Source organism: Pituophis catenifer, unplaced genomic scaffold (assembly GCF_029215685.1).
Source record: "Pituophis catenifer annectens isolate HBS135680 unplaced genomic scaffold, rPitCat1.0.hap2 SCAF_2, whole genome shotgun sequence".
NCBI classification, from domain to species: Eukaryota; Metazoa; Chordata; class Lepidosauria; order Squamata; family Colubridae; genus Pituophis; species Pituophis catenifer.
Window position 1 is genome coordinate 209,839,651 of NW_027256882.1, and position 24,564 is coordinate 209,864,214.

Genomic DNA, 24,564 nt, shown 5'->3' on the forward strand with positions numbered 1-24,564 from the left:
TGGTATAATAAATCTGGCTCTGTACTGGATTGCTTTGGGAAACATTGGAGAGACTGATTAAAACGAGAGAAAAAGAAAATACGACAAAATACTCCATATAGCCCTTATTTGTGTATCACTGTAAACTGTAAAAATGTTGCATATTTTGGTAAGCACAGGTGTACATGAACGTACCTGGAACTGGACAAAAGTCTAGAATTTATATGTAGAATATTTATAGGCAGAACCATGAATATTGAAAGGTAAAACATAGCTGACAAGGCTCTGTTTTTCAAATCCTTTTGTTTGCATTATACTTAACTTCTTCTCTGTAATGGTTTCAATGTTAACAGATGTGAAAATTAATGATGTGGTTCCCTGGGTCCTGGACGTCATTTTGAATAAGCATATCATAAGTCCCAACCCTCACATAAGACAAGCATCCTGTATTTGGCTTTTATCACTGGTGAAGAAGCTGAGCACCCACAAAGAAATTAAGGTAAGGAGAAAAAATTATGTCCCATTCTCTTTTTTGAGGTTGGGCAGGAAATCTGATTTAGTTGACCTTCAATGATTTCATGGTGCATTCTTTTGTCCTCTTGCTTTCTGTTTCTGAATTCTCATTTTTCTGCTTGTTCTGGAAGTGCACTTGGCTGGGCAAAAAGTATACGGGCAGTGTGAAATGCAGCCAGTTCTATCTGGCTTGGGCGAACCGATAGTGCCGGTGGCACATACACAGAAGTGTTGCGCACTCCCATTTGTGAACCGCTAGTGAAGGTACCATATTTTTTGGAGTATAAGAAGCACCGGAATATAAGACGCACCTACCTTTTTTGGTGAGGAAAAGAAGAAAAAGAAATCTGCCTCTGCCTCTGAGCAATTTTGCCTTGTTGCAGCAAACAGCCAGCTTTACTTTAATTTTCGTTTTCAGCATAGCTTGATTAGCACAAGGGGAAAAAAAATCTGCTCCAGCAGTTTACCTCTTTGCAGCAAGCAGCAGAGCCCTGCGCAAAACAGCTGAGAGCAAATCAGCTGAGAGTCAGAAGGCAGATCCAATCAACTTGTGCTAATTAGGCTGTGCTGAAGCTGAAGGGAGCTGTTTTTTCTTGCTGTTTGCTTGCAAGGAGGTAACTGCTGCGAGGCAGAGGCCAAAGGGTGGGGGCCAGTGGGTGGGCGGGGCTACATTCGGTGTATAAGACGCACCTAAATTTTCACCCCCTTTTAGGGGGGAAAAAGGTACGTCTTATACTCCAAAAAATACAGTAAGTGGATTTCACCCCTGGATACGGGTCCATTAATGGTATGCTGTTTTTTTTCAAAACTCATAGAAAACTAGAAGAAACCTGTTTGAGTCTCACACTTTATTGTTTTGACAGCGAGGTTGCACGATTCCTGTATTATCTTGGAAAAAATCTACATGTTCTGACCTTTAATCATATTTCAAAGGGTTATTACCACATCCTTCTACAGGGGATTAAAATAATCTATCATAGTGTGTTCCTTCAAGAATAAACCATCACAGGCTTCGCACCAAATATTCTTCCCTGCTCACAGAGCAAGCCAAAAAAGGGGCGAATTATTATTACTGGTGAGATTTTGAAATTGGGTTTCAGGTAACAGGTATAAATTAAAATCCCCTTCTTTTCTTTCATAGTCACATCTCAAAGAGATTCAAACCGCATTTGTATCTACTTTGTCTGACAGTGATGGTAAGTAGGAACGTACCTGCATTATTTTGTTCATTGATTAAAAATGCAAATCCTTATTAGAAACAAAAGTGTTTAAGCTTACAGATGTAGAAAAAAACACAAGATTTCAATACAGAGATATTATTTAAATTGTAACTTGCTCTAAAAACTCTGAAATTTGACATTGAAATTATGTAATACCAATGCATAGCATTATTATTTAAATAAAAAAAAATTTCTAATTGTGATTTTTTTAAAAAAACTTTTCCAAGTAAAATGTTATTTTACAAAAACTAAATATGAATCATTCTTGAACTTGATCCTGTAACTGTTTTTAATTGCATATAAAAATGAAATATGTTGCTCTTGCTGAATGCCACCAAGAAAAAAGAAAGGAAACCAAGTTGTAGGTTCTAAATAAATGGCGGCTTTCAATATAATTAATTCTAAACTTTTGTAACCTTAATCTGGGAAGAAAAACATATTGAGAGCTATTGACAGGATGATTTCAAAAAGAGATGCGAAGAAGTTCTGCAATGATTTCTATTTGATCTGAATTCTAGTCTTAGTGAGGATTGAAACCAATGTATACCCTGTATAGGAGTTTATAGCACTACTGATTAATATAGCAAAATCAGAAGTATAGCTGAGAGGTTTTGTTTGTATTCATTTAATCATTTAGGCATTTCAAAGGCAACTGCTTTTCTCTCAGATTAGAACTTCCAGACCGCTGAACTTTCTGCTATTTCAGACATTTTCAGTCTGACTGAGAATTACTTCTCAGTCAGAGGGATTACTTCTCAGTCAGAGGAAACTGCTTGTTATTCTTTCCTGAGGAGTTGGCTTTCTAGCATTAACATTTCTGGCCTTGGTTTTAGGACTTCTATTATTGCTGTGCGTTCGTGATATTTATATATTTTTGAATGGGTAAATTTTGAACTGATATTGCACTGGTTAAGGTTTGGGCATGGAGACCCATATATAGATGTAACAATTGAGTGGAGTAACATTTAATTTGCTTTCTCTTTCTTATAGAACTCAGTCAAGATGTTGCTTCTAAAGGTCTTGGTTTGGTGTACGAGCTTGGAAATGAACAAGATCAACAGGAATTAGTTACTACACTTGTTGAAACTCTTATGACTGGGAAAAGGTATTTTAACGAAACCTCAACTGATAGAATATGTATCAGGAGGCAGGGAATAATAAAAAAAGGGATTAAAAGTAAGTGAGTTTAAATATAAAGCAAGTTTGGAGGAATGCTTCAGAACATCTAAACCCTTCTCTTCATGTTTTCTATAAATTGTATTGAATCAATATGAGCTTTATTTTAAAATTCTGAATTTATAAGATGTACCGTATTTTTCAGACTATAAGACACTCCGGACTATAAGACACCCCTAGCTTTTGGGGAGGAAAACAAGAAAAGAAAACTCTGCCTCTGCCTCCCAGCAATTTGCCTCCTTGCAGCAAACAGCAAACAGCTTGGTCAGCTTCAGCACAGCCTGATTTAGCACGAGCAGCTGATTGGCAGTTGGATCTGCCTCCTAGAATACCGCCTATCAGCTGTTCCAGGTTGTGGGGATTGCCATCGTCACCATCGCTGCCCATCGCTGCTGCCACCTATTGCTGCTTCCGTGCGTCTCATTTTCAGCCTCCGTGCACCCCATTTTTGCCCTCCGCATGTCCCATTTTTGGCCCGTTCCAGGTGGTGGGGATAGGTGGCAGTGGCGATCCCAGCTGCCTGGAAGAGGCCGAAAATGGGGCATGCGGAGGCTGTAAACGGAACGCATGAAGGCCAAAAATGGGGCGCGCAGAAGCGGTGATAGGCGGCAGTGGCAATGGGCGGCATTGAGCAGTGGTAATCTCTGCAGCCTGGAACAGCTGATAGGTGATATTCCAGGAAGCAGATCCAACTGCCAGTCAGCTGCTGGTGCTAAATCAGGCTGTGCTGAAACTGACCGTTCTGTATGCTGCAAAGAGACAAAGGCCAAAGAGTGTGGGCCAAAGGGTGGGTGGGGCTTCGGCAACATTTGCTGTATAAGACACACAGACATTTTCACTCACTTGGGTGGGAGGGGGAAGTGCATCTTATACACTGAAAAATACGGTATTTGCTTTCCTCTTGTGTGGCAATCTATCATTTGATCTCCGTATGTTATGTTTTGATGTAATCTATTTGGAACTTGTATCATAAATACTTTAAGGAACAAAAAACATTTTAGGATAGTGTGGAATGGGTTTGAAAAAATAATAAAATCCCTTTATCTGTGCTGTGATATGTTTATATTAATAATGTTTCTTGTAACATCTGTATAAGATGATATGTTCAGGTACTTTAATTAAGCCTTTTTAAATGGACAAAAATCCTGCCAGTCATTTGTTAACATCTGAGAGAACAGTTGAATTCAGCCTCTTCTCCCTCCTTTTACCAATATAAAATCAATTGAGTAAGTATTTCCAGTTATGATAAATTTAAGTCCCTATTATGCAAGACCCCCATTTGCAGTGGTGTTTCAAGATTCAAGTGAAAATATTTTCCCCAAAATGCACAAGTATTCTGTAAAGAATCTTAACCCCTTCTTTTTCCAGTTGATTTTGGGATGTAGATCTGCATAAAAATGACAAGTGATTTGATATATATAAGTGAGGCAGATCCAAGAGGCTATATAATCTGATCCCAAAGAGATACTAAATTAATCTCCCTCACAAGCTTTCATATAATAGAACACTCTCTTTACAGAGTCAAGCATGAAGTGTCTGGAGAAACTGTGATGTTCCAAGGCTCAGGCCTTGGCAAAACTCCAGATGGGTAAGCTCATTGATTAATCATGCTATTTGTGAGCCATTGTGTTACTTTAATCTATGGTGTAGGTATCACTAGTGATCTACAAAGATGCTAAATGTAATTCCTGATTTGAGCACTAGTCGGATTTTTTTAGATGTTTTTCGAGATGTTTTCAAATCTCATAGAAGTTCATTCCTAAACTCTCTTGACATTTCCTTAATTTCACATGATTTAAGTCTCTCTCTCTCTTTTTTTTAACATTGAAATGCTTATGGGTAGCGGTTGGGAGTTTCTTGTCCATTGCGAAATTTGGCCCGTGATTCCCTCCAAACATTCCATTGAAGGTGTTGTGGTCTGCCGTCGGCCTGTGGAGCTCACAGCAGAGTCGGACAGTGAAGAGGTTGGGGAGGAACATGGGCCAGTCCTGGAGTCTGGGGAAGGCTCAGACGAGGGCTCTGTCGGAGGCAGAGAAGGGGCCAGGGCCATCTGGGAGTTATGTGCTGCCTCCAGAGCCTCCAGATGATTGGAGGTGATTGGCCCCTCCCATAAGACATAAAGGAGGAGCAAAGGCATATGAGCCTTTGCAGGAAGCAACTTTGTTCGTTCTAGTCGGTTTAAATTCTGATGCTCCGTTTTGACTCTGTGCTCCGTGTGGCCTTGCAAAGCTAATTGCCAATTAGGTCTTTGGCAGCATGTCAAGGGAGATAAAGGTGGGTGCTTATCAGCCTTATCTCGAAGGACTGTGGCAGACTTCTGTCTGACTCTTTACAAACTATTTGTGACTCATGACGGACTGTGAATGAACATAATTCACAGCCATTGAAATAAAAAGAGGGTATTTGGGACTAATAGTGTGCTTTTTAGTGTCTCAGGAAGTCTCTTAAGTCAGAACAGAAGGCTTGGGCTTCTCTACAGAAACCAGTTCCTGAAACAGGGCTAGTGACAGCTTTATGGGGCAACATCAATCAAAGGCACTTGGTTCATCCTAGTAAATTGATTCTCTGAACTGCTCAAATGTTCCTTGAGCAGCAGGGAATGAGAAAGTCGTGGAATATTTATACCATTATGGCAAGTAACAAAAGGTGGGAAAATAAGGCTCTGCGGTGATCAGGGCAAATGAACCATCACCATTGATGTCCTTATTTCAAGTGTGGTATATTTTAACCAACCTACCCTCTTCAATCTTCCATATGGGAGTATAAAGAACAGAAGATGCTTCAAAAGTTGGGAGGGACGGTTCAGTTGTATAAACCATGTTTGCAACTGGTGCACAACTGGCACCGGTTGTGGCATCTAAGCAGAGGTTAGCAAAAGAAGACACAATGAAGTTTGTCAGGCATACCAGTGTCCAAGTTAAGTGGAGAACAGGTTAGAGAAGTGTGATGCATCAGCCTTTTCATACATGTCACAAAAGCCCCTGTTCCCGTTTGTTATGGCTAAAACCCAGCACAACTAACATTGTCTGATTATAGTTCTGTTAAACCATAGCTTAGCTGGAACTGTTTGCCAGAACTTCCAAGACATTAAAAAAAAACCCATTTGTTCCATTTTGTGCACTCACCTGTTAAGCATTATGTCCAAAGAGCAAATATCTCCTGTTGGGAACTGTGATCCTCTGTCTTTCATAGCTGAGCATGGACTAGAGGCAACAAAGGTAAATCCAAAAATAGAATGGAAAGCCTTACCACTTTTACATTTAGCTCTGTACCAGGGTGGATTTGATTTAAATCAACTCAATTTAAATCATAATTTTTAAAGCTGACATCTCTTTTCTGGCAGCGGCTCCTCCTCTGACCCGCTGTTGACTCACCAACAGTCCCAATATTGCAGAATATACAGCCTCATGCTACATAACTAAGGTCCATTTCATGCTAATTAAACTAAATGATTAATGTATCTTAAATAGAAAACTATCTTCAGATAGATTTTTACTCCCAAAGCATTTTATTAAAATAAATTTGATAAAAATAACAAAAAATCCGATTTAAATCAAAAAAATTGATTTTTTTGATTTTTTTTTAAAAATCATTGATTTTTATCCACCCTGCTCTGTACTGAAGCCTCAAAAAACAAAGAGGGAACACAGACTAAAACCTTGCTTCTAATTGTATAATTGTGCTAATTCTGAAAGATAGCTTATTTGACGTTACAGAATATGGAATTGTTTAATGGGGAAAAGATTTTGAATTATTGCATAATTGCCTTAAACAAATTTGGTTCAAACCTATATTTAAAATATTATTTTGACCCCCATCTCTTAAGTATCCCCTTATGATTGTTTCAGCAAAATAGGACATGTAAGAAGTAGCATTAATCATTTGTTTCTGTTTTCCCAAGCCAGGGTCTTTCTACTTACCAGGAGCTTTGTTCACTTGCAAGCGACCTCAACCAGCCAGATTTGGTGTATAAATTCATGAATTTGGCCAATCATCATGCAATGTGGAATTCTCGGAAGGTATTTTATTTATTTATTTATTTATTTATTAAATTTATATACCGCCCTATTCCTAAGGGACTCAGGGCGGTGAACAGCGAACGATAAAAATACATGTAATACAAACGTTAATAATAAAAAACCAATTAAAATATACTAAACATTCTGGTCCTAGATAATTCAAGACATCCCAGTTTAAAATAAAATCAAAAAGCAATATAAAGGGAAAGTTAGGCCAGGCCGGCCTGCTGAAACAGGAATGTTTTGAGGGCACGGCGGAAAGTGCGCAGATCCGGAATCTTCTGTATCTCTGGGGGGAGCTCGTTCCAGATGGTGGGTGCCCTCACAGAAAAGGCTCTCCCCCTGGGGGCCGCCAGTCGACATTGTTTGGCTGACGGCACCCTGAGAAGCCCCTCTCTATGGGAGCGTACTGGGCGGTGAGAGGCTATTGGTGGCAGAAGGCAGTCTCGTAAGTACCCCGGTCCTAAGCCATGGAGCGCTCTAAAGGTGGTAACTAAGACCTTGAAGCGCACCCGGAAGACCACAGGGAGCCAGTGCAGCTCGTGCAGGAGGGGAGCCACATGGGAGCGCCATGCTGCTCCCATAACTTTGCATGTAGTGGGAATGGTAGAACATTAGAAACAACAACACCCCCCTAATCTATGTTCAGGATAACTGTGAAAGAATATAACTTGTATTCTGAATTCGGATCTGAAGCTCAACATTATGAGTAATTGGGATGAATCAGTTACAATGGGAGCCTTATATGGAAGAGCTGTTGATTCATATACAAAATACACAATGTTCATTTTACTTGAATATTTTCGGTCTGTTATCAGAAACCTGAACTGAATGAACATAAATGGGACAGCTAAGTGTCACATAACAATTTTTTTTCCCCTTGGTTTTCTCAGGGAGCAGCTTTTGGTTTTAATGTGATTGCTACCAAAGCAGGGGAACAGCTGGCTCCTTTTCTTCCACAACTGCTTCCTCGTCTCTATCGATACCAGTTTGATCCCAATCTTGGGATTCGACAGGCTATGACCAGCATTTGGAATGCACTTGTTACAGATAAATCTGCTGTAAGTGAACACAGAATAATTATGTCCCAATGTTGTCACTTTTTTCCATTAGACTTAACTGTAGATTCTCTCAAATAAAAAAAAAAAAAACCTAAGGGAAGCCTTATTGGAGAAAAATAATGTCTTTTTCTAAATGTAAGAGGCACAGTGTGTAACCTTCGATGAGGAAAATACATCAAATGCTTGTTTTTTCTTGTTCAGAACATCAACTCAACCTAAAGAATTTATCATTCTTGGGTCCTGGAAATTAGCATGATGATTCAATAGGATGCATTCCAGTGGAGTTTAGGAGAGTGGTGGTAGTCACAACTGCATGTTCTTATTTTATTAATGTAATATTTATTTCTAAGATTTTTGTTAATAGTTTATTGTTAAAACATTCTCAAAGCATTAATACAATATGCAGCGAAAACAATTTCCTATATGTACATTGTATAGGAAATTGTTTTAATTGCGTATTGTATTAATGCTTTGGGAGTGTTTTATCAATAAACAATTATCAGAATACAGTATCTACACACACATATAGTCCAGTGGTGAAATGCAGAATTTTTTGCTACCGGTTCTGTGGGCGTGGCTTGGTGGGGTCATGTGACTGGGTGGGCGTGGCCAACTTTTTTCATTTTAAAACATTTTTTTACTAGCTATTTGCCCGAACCGGTAGTAAAAAAATACTTTTAAAAAGTTTAAAAAAAAAAAAAAGGTTCCGACGATCGCGCAGCAGAGCTGTGATTGTCAGAACCTTTTTTTTTTACTTTTTTAAAGCATTTTTTTACTACCGGTTTGAGCAAATAGATAGTAAGAAAATGCTTTTAAAAAGTAAAAAACAGGTTCTGACAATCAGGTGTGACAATCAGCTGTGCCGCGCAATTGTCAGAATCTTTTTTTTTTCTTTTTTAAAGCATTTTTTTAACTATAGGTTCAGGCGAATAGGTAGTAAAAAATACTTTAAAATAGTAAAAAAAAAAAAAGGTTCTAACGATCATGCAGCACAGCTGTGATTGTCAGAACCTTTTTTTTACTTTTTAAAGCATTTTTTTAACTATAGGTTCAGGCGAATAGGTAGTAAAAAAATACTTTAAAATAGTAAAAAAAAAAAAAAAAGGTTCTAACGATCATGCAGCACAGCTGTGATTGTCAGAACCTTTTTTTTACTTTTTAAAGCATTTTTTTACTACCGCTTCGCCCGAACCAGTAGTTTTTATCACTACCGGTTCGCCCGAACCAGAGTGAACCGGTAGCATTTCACCTCTGATATAGTCCTTTATTACAAACTTCCTATACATGTTGTTTATAGAAAAGTAAACAACATATGAAGTTGTTTATGAAGAAATAAACAACAATAAATACATATGAAGAAGCCTAAGTCTTTCTGAACACAATAGACTGTTTTTAATTATCTATTTATCTATCTATCTAAAAGAAAACTTGTGATAAATATGAATGTACATGTAACTACTGAAGTGTGAGAACATGTTGCTAGTGGTAGTTTTTTTGTTCTTTTCTGTATTTGTTAGAATGATATATATTGAGGTTAACCTTCAGCACATAGAGCAAAATCAGCATAGGAAAATCACTATGTGAGACTGATTCTAATTAATCTACCATATTGTTTCATTTGTTATCTTCTTGTGCTGTTTCTGATTGATGATACATACAAAGCAGGAAAAACACTTTAAAGATAACCATTTTTGCATTAGGTTTCTGTTTCATTGTAGTTTATTGTTGAGTTATAGGAAAATATCGCTATAAATGTTCAGTTTCTTCACTCTTTTGGATGTGGGAATGCTTTTAATAGTTAAAACTGTTTTCTACTGGTTCAGGTGGACAAATACATGAAAGAAATTCTTGATGATTTAATAAGCAACCTGACTAGCAATATGTGGCGAATTCGAGAGTCAAGGTATGCATTTCTAAAATCAGTTCATTATTTAAATTAAAATAATTGGTATTTTGAAAATCCATACTTGTATATTTTCTCTATATTGGGTTTTCAGGATTTATTTATCTACCATAATTCTTGTCAGTTATGTGAGCTGTACATTTTGGGGCTGGGAGGCAGATGTAGTTTTAGAATACAAATAATTGGAAGTAAGTCACACAAGTTAGCAGGGAGGCTTAATTATGAAAAAATATATTATGTATAAATTTTTGTTTGTTTTCTACCATATGATTTAAGATGATGTAAACTGTACTAAATCATTACATCTCTGGAGCTTTTTTTTGACATTGATGCAAAGTACCATTAGGGACTTTGTAGAATACCACCCATGATATTTAATTAAGAGGGGAATTGAATATAAATACTTATATTAAATTATAGCAAATAAGCCTTGTCTTTCCATGCACACTCACACATAGCCTAGCCTTCAGTTCTGCTGTGGGCATGAGCAAGGAAATATTTATTGTGTTGTAGAACTAAGTGAATTGTGGTTATTGTTAAATATGGTTTGTTTAAAACAGGTTAACTTAAACTATTGAGGCTAGTTATAGATGAAGACATCATCACATAAAGTGTTTCCTTAGAAACAGAGAACATATAAATACTAATGATTGTAAGATTGTAGTTCGGTTAAAAAGGTAGCTTGAAAAGGGGGATTAATTCTATTTTAAGAAATTTAGATGTAAAGGCATTACTGTCTGGCAGTTAGTTTATTCTTCTTCACTTTTAAATAATGTACATGTTTGGGAAAACTGAATTTGTTTTATTTTACTGAAACTTCATATTATCAAAGAATGGTAATTAAACTCTTTCCACAGCTGTTTAGCACTGAATGACTTGCTAAGAGGAAGACCTTTGGATGATATTATTCATAAACTTCCAGAAATATGGGAAACTCTCTTTAGAGTGCAAGATGATATAAAGGTACTAAAAAGTTTCATTTTCTAGTATTGGGAAATTACTATAATCATTGCAGGCAAAGAATAGCTCACAACCAAGAAGGCTTGTATGCTTCCTCTGGTGTTGTGCTGGGAATTCCTAGAACTCAACACTCCTGACTGATAAAACACACATTTGTGATCCATTTTGGCTTTCAACCTTAATGGCAAAAATATCTGAGCTTTATGAATAAATGGGAAATACTTAGAATAGAAAATGACTGTTCAGTCTAGTGATTGGGCTGTGTTTTGAAAAGTATTTATAGAGCATCAAAGGTGTCAGTTAAGCATTGGTTTTGATTTAGACTCCTTCCTTTCTCCTTCTTTCTGTAAAGGCGGAATTAGAAGTCTTATACTTTGCAACCTTTATACATACAACCCCTTGATATCAAAGAATGTGAATTTTAAACTATTTTTCTGGATTCCAAAACAAGCACCTTTGTTTGAAAAAGAGATATTTTCTTGAAAATATACATCATCAAGGCAAAATCACTCCATTAATAGTGTCTGAAATTATAATTGGAAACTTAAGAAAAAATTTCTCCCCCCCCCCTTTTTTTCTTTTTCAGGAATCTGTACGAAAGGCAGCAGAGTTAGCCCTGAAAACATTAAGTAAGGTACATTCTCATAATCACTCCAATAACTTCAAGAATGTTACACCATTCTGTGACTCAGTTTGAGATATAGTGTAAGGAATATCTTCAGAACATCTGTGCTCAGAATTAGAATTAGAATTAGAATTAGAATTAGAATTAGAATTAGAATTAGAATTAATTATTTATTCACCAAGTGTGATTGGACACACAAGGAATTGTCTTTGGTGCATATTATGCTCTCAGTGTATATAAAAAGAAAATATACATTCGTTAAGAATCATAAGGTACAACACGTAATGATAGTCATAGGTTACTAATAAGCAATCAAATCATACTAGGAAACAATATAAATCATAAGGATACAGCAACAAGTTACAGTCATAAGTGGGAGAAGATGGGTGATAGGAATGATGAGAAGATTAATAGTAATAGTAATGCAGATTTAGTGAATAGTTTGACAGTGTTGAGGGAAATTACTTGTTTAGCAGAGTGATGGCGTTCGGAAAAAAACCTGTTCTTGTGTCTAGTTGTTCTGGTGTGCAGTGCTCTATAGGGTTGTTTTGAGGGTAGGAGTTGAAACAGTTTATGTCCAGGATGTGAGGGGTCTGTAAATATTTTCACAGCCCTCTTTTTGACTTGTGCAGTATACAGGTCCTCAATGGAAGGCAGATTGGTAGCAATTGTTTTTTTCTGCAGTTCTAATTATCCTCTGAAGTCTGTGTCTGTCTTGTTGGGTTGCAGAACCAAACCAGACAGTTATAGAGGTGCAGATGACAGATTCACAATGGTTCCCATTTGCCATCTGCATGTTGGTTTTTTGTTTAAGGTGTGTGTGAAGATGTGTGACCCATCTAAAGGAGTTGCAGGCCAGAAAACCATAGCTGTCCTTTTGCCATGTCTTCTTGATAAAGGAATGATGAATACAGTGACTGAAGTGCGGACCCTGAGGTACATTATCCTTACATTTTTTTTCCTTTCTTCTCATGTTTCCAAATCTCATATCCAGAAACGATTTCAGCAGGACTTTGCCCATCATTCTTTCTCTTCATAGCTGAAATGAAATAAATGAATCCAAGGAATATTTTTTACAATAAATGATAATTTCTAGATTCCTCTATGGTGTCCCATGATTTGCTTAAGCATGGTTTTCTAATCGAATCATAGTTGGCTGGTCTTGTACCGCCCACTAAACCGGTTACCATAATTTATGAACCAAGGAAAATCAATGTAGAAAATATGCTTAATTACAGTCAGGTCCAGAAATATTGGGACATCGACACAATTCTAACATCTTTGGCTCTATACACCACCACAATGGAGTTGGAATGAAACAAACACAATGTGTTTTAACTGCAGACTGTCAGCTTTAAGGGTATGTACATCCAACTCAGGTGAACAGTGTAGGACTTACAGCAGTTTGCATATGTGCCTCCCACTTGTTAAGGGACCAAAAGTAATGGGACAGAATAATAATCATAAATCAAACTTTCCCTTCTTAATACTTGGTTGCAAATCCTTTGCAGTCAATCACAGCCTGAAGTCTGGAACGCATAGACATCACCAGACGCTGGGTTTCATCCCTGGTGATGCTCTGCCAGGCCTCTACTGCAACTGTCTTCAGTTCCTGCTTGTTCTTGGGGCATTTTCCCTTCAGTTTTGTCTTCAGCAATGAAATGCATGCTCAATGGGATTCAGGTCAGGTGATTGACTTGGCCATTGCATAACATTCCACTTCTGTCCATTCAAAAACTCTTTGGTTGCTTTTGCAGTATGCTTTGGGTCATTGTCCATCTGCACTGTGAAGCACCGTCCAATGAGTTCTGCAGCATTTGGCTGAATGTGAGCAGATAATATTGCCCAAAACACTTCAGAATTCATCCTGCTGCTTTTGTCAGCAGTCACATCATCAATAAATACAAGAGAACCAGTTCCATTGGCAGCCATACATGCCCACGCCATGACACTACCACCACCATGCTTCAGTGATGAGGTGGTATGCTTAGGATCATGAGCAGTTCCTTTCCTTCTCCATACTCTTCTCTTCCCATCACTTTGGTACAAGTTGATCTTGGTCTCATCTGTCCATAGGATCTTGTTCCAGAACTGTGAAGGCTTTGTTAGATGTTGTTTGGCAAACTCTAATCTGGCCTTCCTGTTTTTGAGGCTCACCAATGGTTTACATCTTGTGGTGAACCCTCTGCATTCACTCTGGAGAAGTCTCCTCTTGATTGTTGACTTTGACACACATACACCTACCTCCTGGAGAGTGTTCTTGATCTGGCCAACTGTTGTGAGGGGTGTTTTCTTCACCAGGGAAAGAATTCTTCGGTCATCCACCACACTTGTTTTCCGTGGTCTCCCGGGTCTTTTGGTGTTGCTGAGCTCACCAGTGCATTCCTTCTTTTTGAGAATGTTTCAAACAGTTGTTTTGGCCACGCCTAATGTTCTTGCTATCTCTCTGAAGGGTTTGTTTTGTTTCTTCAGCCTAATGATGGCTTGCTTCACTGATAGTGACAGCTCTTTGGATCTCATCTTGAGAGTTGACAGCAACAGATTCCAAATGCAAATAGCACACTTGAAATGAACTCTGGGCCTTTTATCTGCACATTGTAATTGGGGTAATGAGGGAATATCACACACCTGGCCATGGAACAGCTGATTGTCCCATTACTTTTGGTCCCTTAACAAGTGGGAGGCACATATACAAACTGCTGTAAGTCCTACACCTTTCACCTGAGTTGGATGTACATACCCTCAAATTAAAGCTGACAGTCTGCAGTTAACACACATAGTGTTTGTTTGTTTCATTCCAATTCCATTGTGGTGGTGTATAAAGCCAAAGATGTTAGAATTGTGTCGATGTCCCAATATTTCTGGACCTGACTGTATATGCATAATATGCAACCACTTAAGCTTAGGTGGGGAAATCATGATTACCAATTAAAGAGTCCTACAGTTGCTACAACCAGCTGTGGAAAGAGCCAGTCTAACCTGCTATAAGTACAGCCGCTGAAATTAATAGACATTTTGGTGATAGGGACATTTGTGGCCCAGAAAGTAGATAATATAAGCTTCCTGGGAATTTGCTGCATTTCATTTATCTTTTGAACTACTTTATTTTTAGCGAATGGAAGTTAAATTCTGTATCATATTGTTTTCTGACATCTAAACAATATTCATTGTTTAGCTGGTTGGATGGATTACTACTAATGAAGAAGAATGCAAATGTGCTTGTCTTACACATTTTTATTTATAGCATTAATACCCTGGTGAAGATCAGTAAAAGTGCTGGGGCCATGCTGAAACCACATGCCCCAAAGCTCATCCCAGCTTTGTTGGAATCCCTGAGTGTTTTGGAGCCTCAGGTCCTCAACTACTTGAGCCTGCGTGCTACAGAGCAAGAAAAGGTAAGGGCACCATTAAGTAAGAAGGTTTCTCATTTATAAAAAGCATTAGCTATTCTAGACTAAAGGTTGTCTAGCAGAGGAGAGAATGAGATTAGTTACATCATCAATTATTTTCATACAGTTGAATTTAATTAAAATTCATCGTAAATAATTAACAGTATATACAAATTAAGTTAAGTTACTTTGTATATACTGTTTAACTAAAATACTGTCTGAGTTTTAAAATTTCATGAGAATTATTCCTCTTTCCTTTTTAAGGAATCTTTTGTCTTTTCAATCGCTCTTAACATAATATTGCTTGTTACTATGCAGCCACATGGGCCTTCTGTTTTCTCTTGTCACCTTTTAAACTCTAGATTTTAATCCATTTTTCTTTTTATCTTTAAGGCTGCAATGGATACTGCAAGACTAAGTGCTGCTAAATCCTCCCCAATGATGGAAACTATAAATATGGTAATAATTGGCTTTAAGAAAAGTTTTACATAAACTGTCCAAGGAATATTGCAAGTAATAATGAAATTACTGTGCTTATAACTGATAGCAGAACATTGGTATTTCTAATTACCGTATTTTTCGGAGTATAAGACACACTTTTCCCCCCCAAAAAGGAAATGTTGGTGCATCTTATACACCGAATACAGCCATTTTTTGCCTCCCAAAGTTCCGCCCATCCCATTTTTGTGAAAAATGGGCCTGGTTTTTTTGCAAAAACGGGGTGCGCAGAAGGTTTGGAAGGCCTGCAGAGTGCTCCTGGGGGCTGGGGAGGGCAAAAACGCCCCCATTTTTGCGAAAAACGGGGCACGCAGAGGGTTTGGGAGGCCTGCAGAGTGCTCCTAGGGGCCAGGGAGGGCAAAATCTTTTTTTTTCTTACTTACCTCTTTGAAATCTTGGTGCGTCTTATACACTGGTGCATCTTATAGTCCGAAAAATATGGTATTTCATTTAGTAAAGGAAAGCTGGTGTTACAGCAGGAAGTTATTCACTTCTAAAAATATCTTGATCAATAACCAAGAAGACAAGATTCACGAGATTGTTTCGTGAGCTTTTAAAACAGGCTAGCCTTCCTGCCATAACAAGGATGCAAACAAAGTAAGGCAAATAAAATAGCCTTAAACACTCAACATCTCTCCCTCCCCCTGCACATTCACATATGCATACCCATACAAAGGAAAGAAAATAGTGGTTATCATTTCTGTTTTTACGATAAGCTACTCTTTGAAAATTGATGGCGAAGCAGCCATTGATAGAAAGAAAAACATTTCTGCAAAGAAAGTACTGAATAAAAGTGGATGTATTTGAAATTGCTCCTGCTCCAACAGTTGTTCTTCCAGGCAGAATGCTAATAAGCAGCTTGTGAGCAACAGTCTAGTAATCTATTTTGTTAAATTAATCTCTTTGGATGTCTTGATTTTCTTTTGGTTTTGTTTCTCCAGTGCTTGCAATATTTGGATGTGTCTGTTTTGGGAGAGCTGATTCCTAGGCTCTGTGAACTGACTAGAAGCGGATTAGGCATTGGCACTAAGGTATGCTTATGCTTAGGAAAGAAGGGCTTTGCAGGAAAGTTTGGAATGCTAAGCACATATTGAAATTTGCATAGCCACACACATACACACATATATATCTGAATTTGTGTAATTATAAGTATACAATGATTTTACCCTGTGATGTAAGTGAATGCAGTTTGTGAGACATATCCAGAGATGGGATATTGGGAAATTCAGGAGAGAAAGTCAAGAATGGTAGTGTTATGTCTTATTCCAGAGGTGTCAACCTCGATTTCATTGAGGGCTGCATCAGGGTTGTGTTTGATCTCGGGGCGTGTGTGTGTGTGGCCAGGGTGGGCGAGGCCACCTTGACATCACTTGTGCTGGGGGCACCTGTGGTGGCCCGAATGCTTTGCCAATGAAAACGGAGCTCGGGAGGGCCACACGCTCCGTTTTCACTGGCAGAGGCACTGTTTCCAGGGCAGCCCCAAGGGCCCGATCCAACTCACAGGCCTTGAGTTTGACACCCCTGTTTTATTTAGGAGGTGATGCAGTTATATCGAATCAAATATGTCTTCCCTGGCAGTGCCATTGGTGGTGTGCTGTGGGGGCTCTGTCATTGCCATTCTACCGAGATTAACCGTGACTGTGAGGAAGTCTTAGTGCTAGGCTAGGGGAAGGGTATTTGGGAGGGGCAGATAACATTGAGGCAATTGAGCTAACCTAGCATTTTTAGATATTCTGCACTTGTAGATCCTGCAAATAAAATTCAATAATGAATAATATGATGGCTATTTCCTTGTTATTCATACTGTCAGAATTCTGACTAGTGGTCTGATTCTCTATGTAGGCAGCCCTCATTTACCGACTGACAACTCTGTTGCTAAGCCATGCTGTGGCGAAGTGAAAATCACATGACTCTGCCTGACTTACGATATTACTTTGTCAGGCATGGACGCGGTTGTTAAGTGAATCACATTGGGTCATTAAGCATGATGCCATGTGATCGCGCTTGCAACTGGCTGTCAGCTTCCACAATGGAACCAGCTAGGAAAGCTGCAGATGTTGATCATGTAATTGTGGAACGCTGTGACCGTTGTAAATGCACACCAGTTGACAAGCATCCCTAATCGCAATCACATGACTGTGGGGATGCTCCAATGGCCAGAACTTTGAGGACTAGTCATAAGCCTCTTTTTTTCAGCACCTTTGTAACTTCGAATGGTTGCTATGTCGGTAAGTGAGGACTACCTGTGTTCATTCAAAGTAGGCATCACTGAATTCAGTGGGGCTTGTTTCTAGGTAAATGTGCAGACATGAGCTTCTTTTTCACCCAGAAGAATAAACTAATCTCTGCCTTTCCTATTTTTACTCTTTTTAGGGTGGTTGTGCTAGTGTAATTGTGTCACTAACCACTCAGTGCCCCCAAGATTTGACACCGTATGCTGGTAGGTTTTAGAGCCACGTTTTCTTCCTTTTAAACCTTGGCTGATTAACTCTTTTTTTTTTTTTTCCATTTTGTGAATAAATCCCCAAATGTTACTAACACACAAAATATTTTCCTAATCTGCCGTAAGGATTTTGAACTTCTGTTTGAATGCAGCCTTTTATATAAGATAATTCTTTAAAAAAACAAATACATTTCAACAAAGTGGTGAACGAAGGATAGATTACTGCTCCTCCCATTAGAGGAGAAAAACAGGAAGTCTTTCCCATTACATGGATTTAAGTCAGCATAAAGCCAGAAATCAATTCTTATAGTCAACAAAGATCCCTTTATTCGAACTAATACTGTATGGGAACTTATTTGAGGAAAATTACATTATAGTATTAATAATCCACCACTATATTTTGTTGCCATCAAGGTGCATTGTAGCTAGTCAAAGTAGTTGTATAATACATTACACCACATCTTTTTTATTGTATTAATTGTATCAGAAAGACGGGAAATGACTTTTTACTTGCCTCTACAGAAATTTACAGTTGATTGCTAAAATAATTTCCTCTCTTACATAGGTAAACTCATGAGTGCTTTACTTAGTGGCCTAACAGACCGCAATAGCGTGGTGCAGAAGAGCTTTGCATTTGCCTTGGGACATTTAGTTAGAGTAAGTCATGCTTCCTCAGTTTTGAGATTTTTCTGTCTGGTTTTGTGGGTTCAGAAGTGACATGAGTTTTTCTGCGTTTTATTTTAAGACTTCACGAGACAGCAGCACTGACAAATTGCTCCAGAAGCTCAACGGTTGGTACATGGAGAAGGAAGGTATGCGCTTAAGATAACTATTTTAAAAACATTGTTGCATGTTAAATATTTTAAAAATCTTTCGTTCTTAGAAGCATATGTAATGAGTATGACATTGCTATTACTTTTATTTTAAAATGCAACCCGGATAGTTTGAGAATTGCTTTTTTTTTTTTTGCTAAGCTTTACATACAGAACACTTTTTTCTATCTTTAAATCCCTTCATTTGATATAGTATTTCAGAAAAAATGCTTATGCAAAATGCATTCAGAAGTTTTGCTATTTAAACGCTTTTACATTACTTGAATATGACTCATTTTAAAATCTCTGAAAAGTAAACTGTCTCATTATATAAGCAACTGGTGTTGATTTTACACCAGTGAAATCTCTTAGCTTTGCCCTAAACCCACTAAATAGTGTTTTTCCAGCTGTCTGTATCAAAATTATTTTTATTTAATTTGTGAAACTCTTCTTTCATTAATTTGATAGACTGAATAGGCTGAAAATACAAATAATGTAGATGTAGCATAATGTACTGTTGTAACATCCCCGCAGTCATGTGATCAAAATTTAGGTGTTTAGTAGCCTGTCCATATTTACAACTGCAGGGGTGCTTCAATTCGCCCCACCCACCTATCTCTCCCTTTTGCCAACCCCACATAACTGCACTCTGGCACCAGCCCTACTGCAGCCAGCCAAAGAGTGTTACCTCAAGCCCCATGTCATGGTAAAAAAAAAAAAAAAAAACCCACTATCCCATGCTCCACAAGCCCTGCTGCACTGTCTGTTGTGTGGATGTTTGGGTGGTTTAGGGGCGGGGAATTTGTGGTGGGTGGGGGGGTGTTTGGGGATTGTTATGTATGTTGGACCTGGTCTTTGAGTGTTAAGTGAATTTCATTGTATGGGTATACTGTGTATATATCTACAATGACAATAAAGTTTTTTTATTATTATTATTATTATTGGTTAATCTTTAGTGAGATTCACAGCCTTTGAGGCTGGTTAATAGCTCAGCTATTATTATTATTATTATTATTATTATTATTATTATTATTATTTATTGGTTAATCTTTAGTGAGATTCACAGCCTTTGAGGCTGGTTAATAGCTCAGCAGCTCGAGTCCTAACCAAGGACCTAGGAACTGTTAAGGTATCGTCGGAGGATGTAAGCTGTTTTGAGTAAGGTGGTTTTTTGTAGAGTCAAAATGTTCAAGTCCGGCAAATTTAGAATTTCTAAATAGCGGGGTAGCCCTTTGGGTATTGCTCCAAGGGCTCCAATTACAATCGGGACAGCACACGATTTCTTTTTCCACAGTCGCTCAACTTCAATTTGTAAGTCCCGGTACTTTGTGATTTTTTCTTGCTGCTTATCTTCAATTTGTGCATCACCAGGTATTGCAATGTCAATGAACCATACTTTTTTCTTTTCAACTATTGTTATGTCAGGTGTGTTGTGGACCAAGTGCCTGTCAGTCTGAATCCTGAAGTCCCACAAGATCTTGAGTTTCTCATTCTCTAAAACTTTCATTATTATTATTATTATTATTATTATTATTATTATTATTATTATTAGTTACACTACTTTGATTTATAGATTTGAAGGTCTATATCCCAAGTTTTCTAAATGACCAGAACTTTGAATAATGTTTTGAGCATCGCTAGAAAGCAGAATATTGAGCCCCTAGGCTCCCAACGAAAGCAGGGAGTCATGTTTTTCTCACTGTGGTTTTTTTTTTATTATTATTATTATTATTTTAGAGCCAGTCTATAAAATGGCCTGTGCTTTAACTATGCATGCTATTGGACGCTACAGCCCAGATGTACTGAAGAATCAAGCCAAGTGCGTTTTGCCTCTGGCTTTTCTGGGCATGCATGAAGTTCCCGAAGAAGACAAAGGGGAGAAGGAGGAAGGCAACCTGTGGTCTGAAGTGTGGCAGGAAAATGTACCTGGTAAGTAGATCTACCATTCATGATTTTCGCTACTCTGAACTCTTTGTTAGTACGAAAACTCAAAATACAAATCCTAAAATAAAATAGTCGTCTTGGTCTCTTAAGGTAGAGATTATGCAAAATCCTCTTCCTTCATTTTATTATTTATTCCCCCTTCCCCCAAATGCACAGATATCCCCATGTCATTGAGGGTTGTTGTTGTTGTTGTTTTAGTTATGCTCAGACTTCCTTTTTCCAAATACAATTTGAACTAAGACTTTTTGCCTGTTTATTTATTTAATTATTAAATTAATTTCATTTATATCCTATTTTTCTTCTTAAAACCCAAAAGTAGTATATATTCTAGTTAGTTTTAATGTACTTATTGTTTTACTCTTTTATATTATAGTTTTATCAGATTGTAAACTACCCAGAATTGTGTGACAGTGTGATTGGCAACAAATAATTTAAATAAATAAATAAGGGTCAACTCTAGTTTTATTCACGTAGTAATGACCTGGTGGGGTATGTTGGTATGAGAGAAAACAGCTGGCCCAAAATCACAGTGAATTCACTTTACATACTGAACCCTTGAATCTCAGTCTCAGTTGCAGTCCAACATTCAAAGGACCATGCTGGCCCAGGCCTTTTAACTTCTAGAGCAGGAACCACTGTACCAGGCTATCTTTCAGTACATATTAGAGGCTTTGTCCCCAAACTCTGTACCGGTAGTTCTTGGTTAACGACCACTTCTTCGGCAACTGGTCAAAGTTGCTGTTGAACATGCGTTACTTAGGACCAGTCATCAAAGATTCTGGCCGTTGCAGCCCCCATGCGGTCACGTGATCACAACGTGGGCACTTGACAACGTGGGCACTGGCTCACAATTATGATGGTTGCTGTGTCCTATCATCACCATTTGCAACTTTCCCTGCTGGTTTCACACAAGCAAAGTCAACGGGGAAGCCATCAGGGGCGGTTAGGTTGCAAGTTACTCCTGCCACTTGATCTCCCAAGGAACCCTGCTGCAGATTATGAGATCCCAGGCAAACCCTCTCCTGCCCTTGAATGGTGCCCTTGCATGGTGCCGCAATACCCACTCACAAGACAGCAGCACCCCCTCTTCATCCCTCATGCCCTCACATCGTGCAGCAGCACTCTCTCTCTCCCTCTCCAACCTGCATATGCTGTACTTGCCCTAGCAAAGCAGCACTCTCCCGTGCCTTACTCCCTGATACTCACCTGTCCTCCAGCCTGCTTCCCCATTAATGATCTGTAATCCTCGTTTAATGATGGTATTAGGAACTGGTAAGATTGCCACCGCTAGGTTCCACGGCCACACGACATCAGACTTTTTTAACCACATCCCTTAGCAATGAAAATCCCAGCCTCAATTGCCACAGTTAAGTAAGGACTACCCATATTCGGTACCGGAATCGCTGGGTGCGATTCAAGGGGCTGATTATCATCTTTAAAGTGCTCCATAGCTTAGGACCTGGGTACCTACGAGATCACCTTCTGCCACCGATAGCCTCCCACCGGCCAATACGCTCCCACAGAGAGGGACTCCTCAGAGGGCCGTCGGTCAAACAATGTTGACTGGCGACCCTCAGAGGGAGAGCCTTCTCTGTGGGGGCACCTGCCCTCTGGAATGAACTGCCCCCGGAGATTCGTATGATCCCTGACCTACATACCTTTCGCCGTGCCCTTAAGACTTTACTATTTCAACAGGCTGGGCTGGCTTAAGAACGGATTTTAATGGGTGTTTTAGTTTTTAATATAGGGCCAAATTATTTAATATGTTTTAAACTGTTTTTAAATTTTATGGATATATGTATTTTATTACGGCTGTGCACCGCCCTTCGGGAGAAGGGCGGTATAAAAATTTAAATAATAAATAAATAAATAAATAAATAATAAATAAATAAATAAATAAATAAATAAATAATATTAATATACGTCAGCGGTGGTGGTTCTCTTAATCATTCTAACAAACTCTGTGTGTCTCAAAACATAGGTACCTACGGTGGCATTAGGCTCTATATGGAGGAATTGATTGCAGTGACCCAGAAAGCTTTGCAGTCTCCATCTTGGAAGATGAAAGCACAAGGAGCAGCTACCATGGCATCCATAGCAAAGCAGACTGGCGCTCTGGTACCACCACACTTAGGCATGGTGCTCTCGGCTCTGTTGCAAGGTCTGCCTGGAAGAACATGGGCTGGAAAGGTAAAAGCACTGAGCTATGCAGTGGGTTGTTTCATGGTTTAGAAATGGACATTTAAAAAAAAAGCCACTGCAATTCTTTGCATTTCCTTTCTCATGACTGCCTGTAATTGGCTGAATGGCTTTTATTTTATAAACTGTCCAGAGGTCACTTAGGTGAGATGGGAGGTGTATAAATTTGATAAATACAATTTGCCTGTTGTTGTCAAATAAGCTCTAATGTGCTGAGGTAAACATTTGTGAGTTTAATGGATCTGTGTTTGCAGAATCATTAATATGCTAGTTAGTGTTTGATGTTAAAATGAAATTCTATGAGGCCAACTGGGAAAATCAAATTTACCATAGAAGGATGTTTGGTATTATAGTAATGTAAATCAGGCTGAGTTGGCTTTGTGGTCAGGCATTGTTTTTTGTTCTCTCAGGTCTTTCACCCAACTGGATATCATTATAATTCACAATCAAATGTTCATACAAGATGTAACTTGCATATTTGGCTCAAAATTTTTGTGGGGACAATATAGAAATCACATACTAAAATTTATCTCTTGTGTTGTTTATAATGTTTTTAGGAAGAGCTGTTAAAAGCAATTGCCAGTGTCGTCTGTTCATGCAGGTAAAAATATTTTCATCTCCTGGTCTGAAAGTTTCTCTCTATATAAAACAGTTTGAGGTGAGATGAATTTCCTCATTGATTGCCGGAGAAGTATTGAAGGGACTTTAGGTACTACTACTACTACAGTCTCTTACTTCCTAAAAATATTGTGGAAATATGTTTAAAATTATTTCAAAAGAAATGAACTAGAAGATTTCTAGTAATTGATAGGACAAAAGAAATTGAGTTTTATGTAGTGGTTAAGGCAACAGGCTAGAAACAGACCATGAGTTCTAATCCTACTTTAGGCACAAACCCAACTGGGTGACCTTGGATTAGTTCCTCTCTCCCAGCCCTAGGAAGGAAGCAATGGCAAACCACTTCCAAAACCCCCTTCAAAAGAAAACTGCAAAGACTTCTTCAGTCAAGTCCCGAAGAATCAAAAACCTCCCTCCTCCCCCTCCTCCCAGGGATGTTAAATAAAAAGGATGAAGTAGGGAATGGAGAAGTGCATTTGAGATGCATGTACATTCATATGCACAACATATCCATACTTACAAGCATTCCTTATATAGATATCCATAATTCAGTAAACAACCAAGGAGCTAGCACTCCTTGCTCAGTGCTGAACCTTTACTTAGTATTCTAGTTTTTTTTCCCCCACAGCTACTTTACACAGATACTGTATTATTCTTACTGCATTCAGGAGACAAATAGATCAGTCATGTCCTGTTCATCCTTTATTGATTTTAGTGTGGAACTGCGCAAGCCTTTGCCCAACCAGCCCAGTGTTGATGATGTCGTACAGGCAATGCTGAAAGAATGCCGCAAAGAAAACCTACGGTACAAGATTGTGGCGCTCCGGTGTATGGCTGATGTGCTTAAGGCTACCCAAGAAAATAGGTTCCAGGAACTGACAGACATAATCTTTCCAGTAATAAAGAAGGTGATCTTTCAGCCCTCCTTGAATTTTGATATAGCATCATTAAAAATAGTACATTTTTGGATTTGCTACTTCTGTGAATTGTTCTACGTAATCCATATAAAAACCTTTGTAAATCTTGCTGGGATTAACTTTTATGTTGTGAAAAGAGGGGAGGACATCTCAAGCTGAACCAGGCTGAACTAATAAGATCCCCCCTTGCGGCCAAAGCAGAAACACAACTTAATTTGCTGTTCATTCTTGCTTTTAAAAAAACTTACTGTTCAGTCTGACCAAAGAAGAACTAACAATCTCTTTAGA

The 24,564-nt window shown here is 38.4% G+C and overlaps 1 protein-coding gene across 1 annotated transcript in view; it reads left to right on the forward strand.

The window, feature by feature from the left end:
• The window catches only part of ECPAS (Ecm29 proteasome adaptor and scaffold), a 73,161-nt gene that overhangs the window by 41,646 nt on the left and 6,951 nt on the right, over window positions 1-24,564 (forward strand). Inside the window, exons 25-44 of the mRNA XM_070938570.1 lie at window positions 333-478; window positions 1,634-1,688; window positions 2,703-2,817; window positions 4,408-4,476; window positions 6,790-6,907; window positions 7,801-7,968; window positions 9,792-9,871; window positions 10,729-10,834; window positions 11,418-11,465; window positions 12,271-12,392; window positions 14,701-14,851; window positions 15,239-15,304; window positions 16,285-16,374; window positions 17,717-17,783; window positions 18,352-18,443; window positions 18,532-18,598; window positions 20,336-20,527; window positions 22,524-22,732; window positions 23,299-23,342; window positions 24,075-24,267. Of these exons, the coding sequence (XP_070794671.1) occupies window positions 333-478; window positions 1,634-1,688; window positions 2,703-2,817; window positions 4,408-4,476; window positions 6,790-6,907; window positions 7,801-7,968; window positions 9,792-9,871; window positions 10,729-10,834; window positions 11,418-11,465; window positions 12,271-12,392; window positions 14,701-14,851; window positions 15,239-15,304; window positions 16,285-16,374; window positions 17,717-17,783; window positions 18,352-18,443; window positions 18,532-18,598; window positions 20,336-20,527; window positions 22,524-22,732; window positions 23,299-23,342; window positions 24,075-24,267 (2,198 nt within the window). The remainder of the gene's footprint in view (window positions 1-332; window positions 479-1,633; window positions 1,689-2,702; window positions 2,818-4,407; window positions 4,477-6,789; window positions 6,908-7,800; window positions 7,969-9,791; window positions 9,872-10,728; window positions 10,835-11,417; window positions 11,466-12,270; window positions 12,393-14,700; window positions 14,852-15,238; window positions 15,305-16,284; window positions 16,375-17,716; window positions 17,784-18,351; window positions 18,444-18,531; window positions 18,599-20,335; window positions 20,528-22,523; window positions 22,733-23,298; window positions 23,343-24,074; window positions 24,268-24,564) is intronic.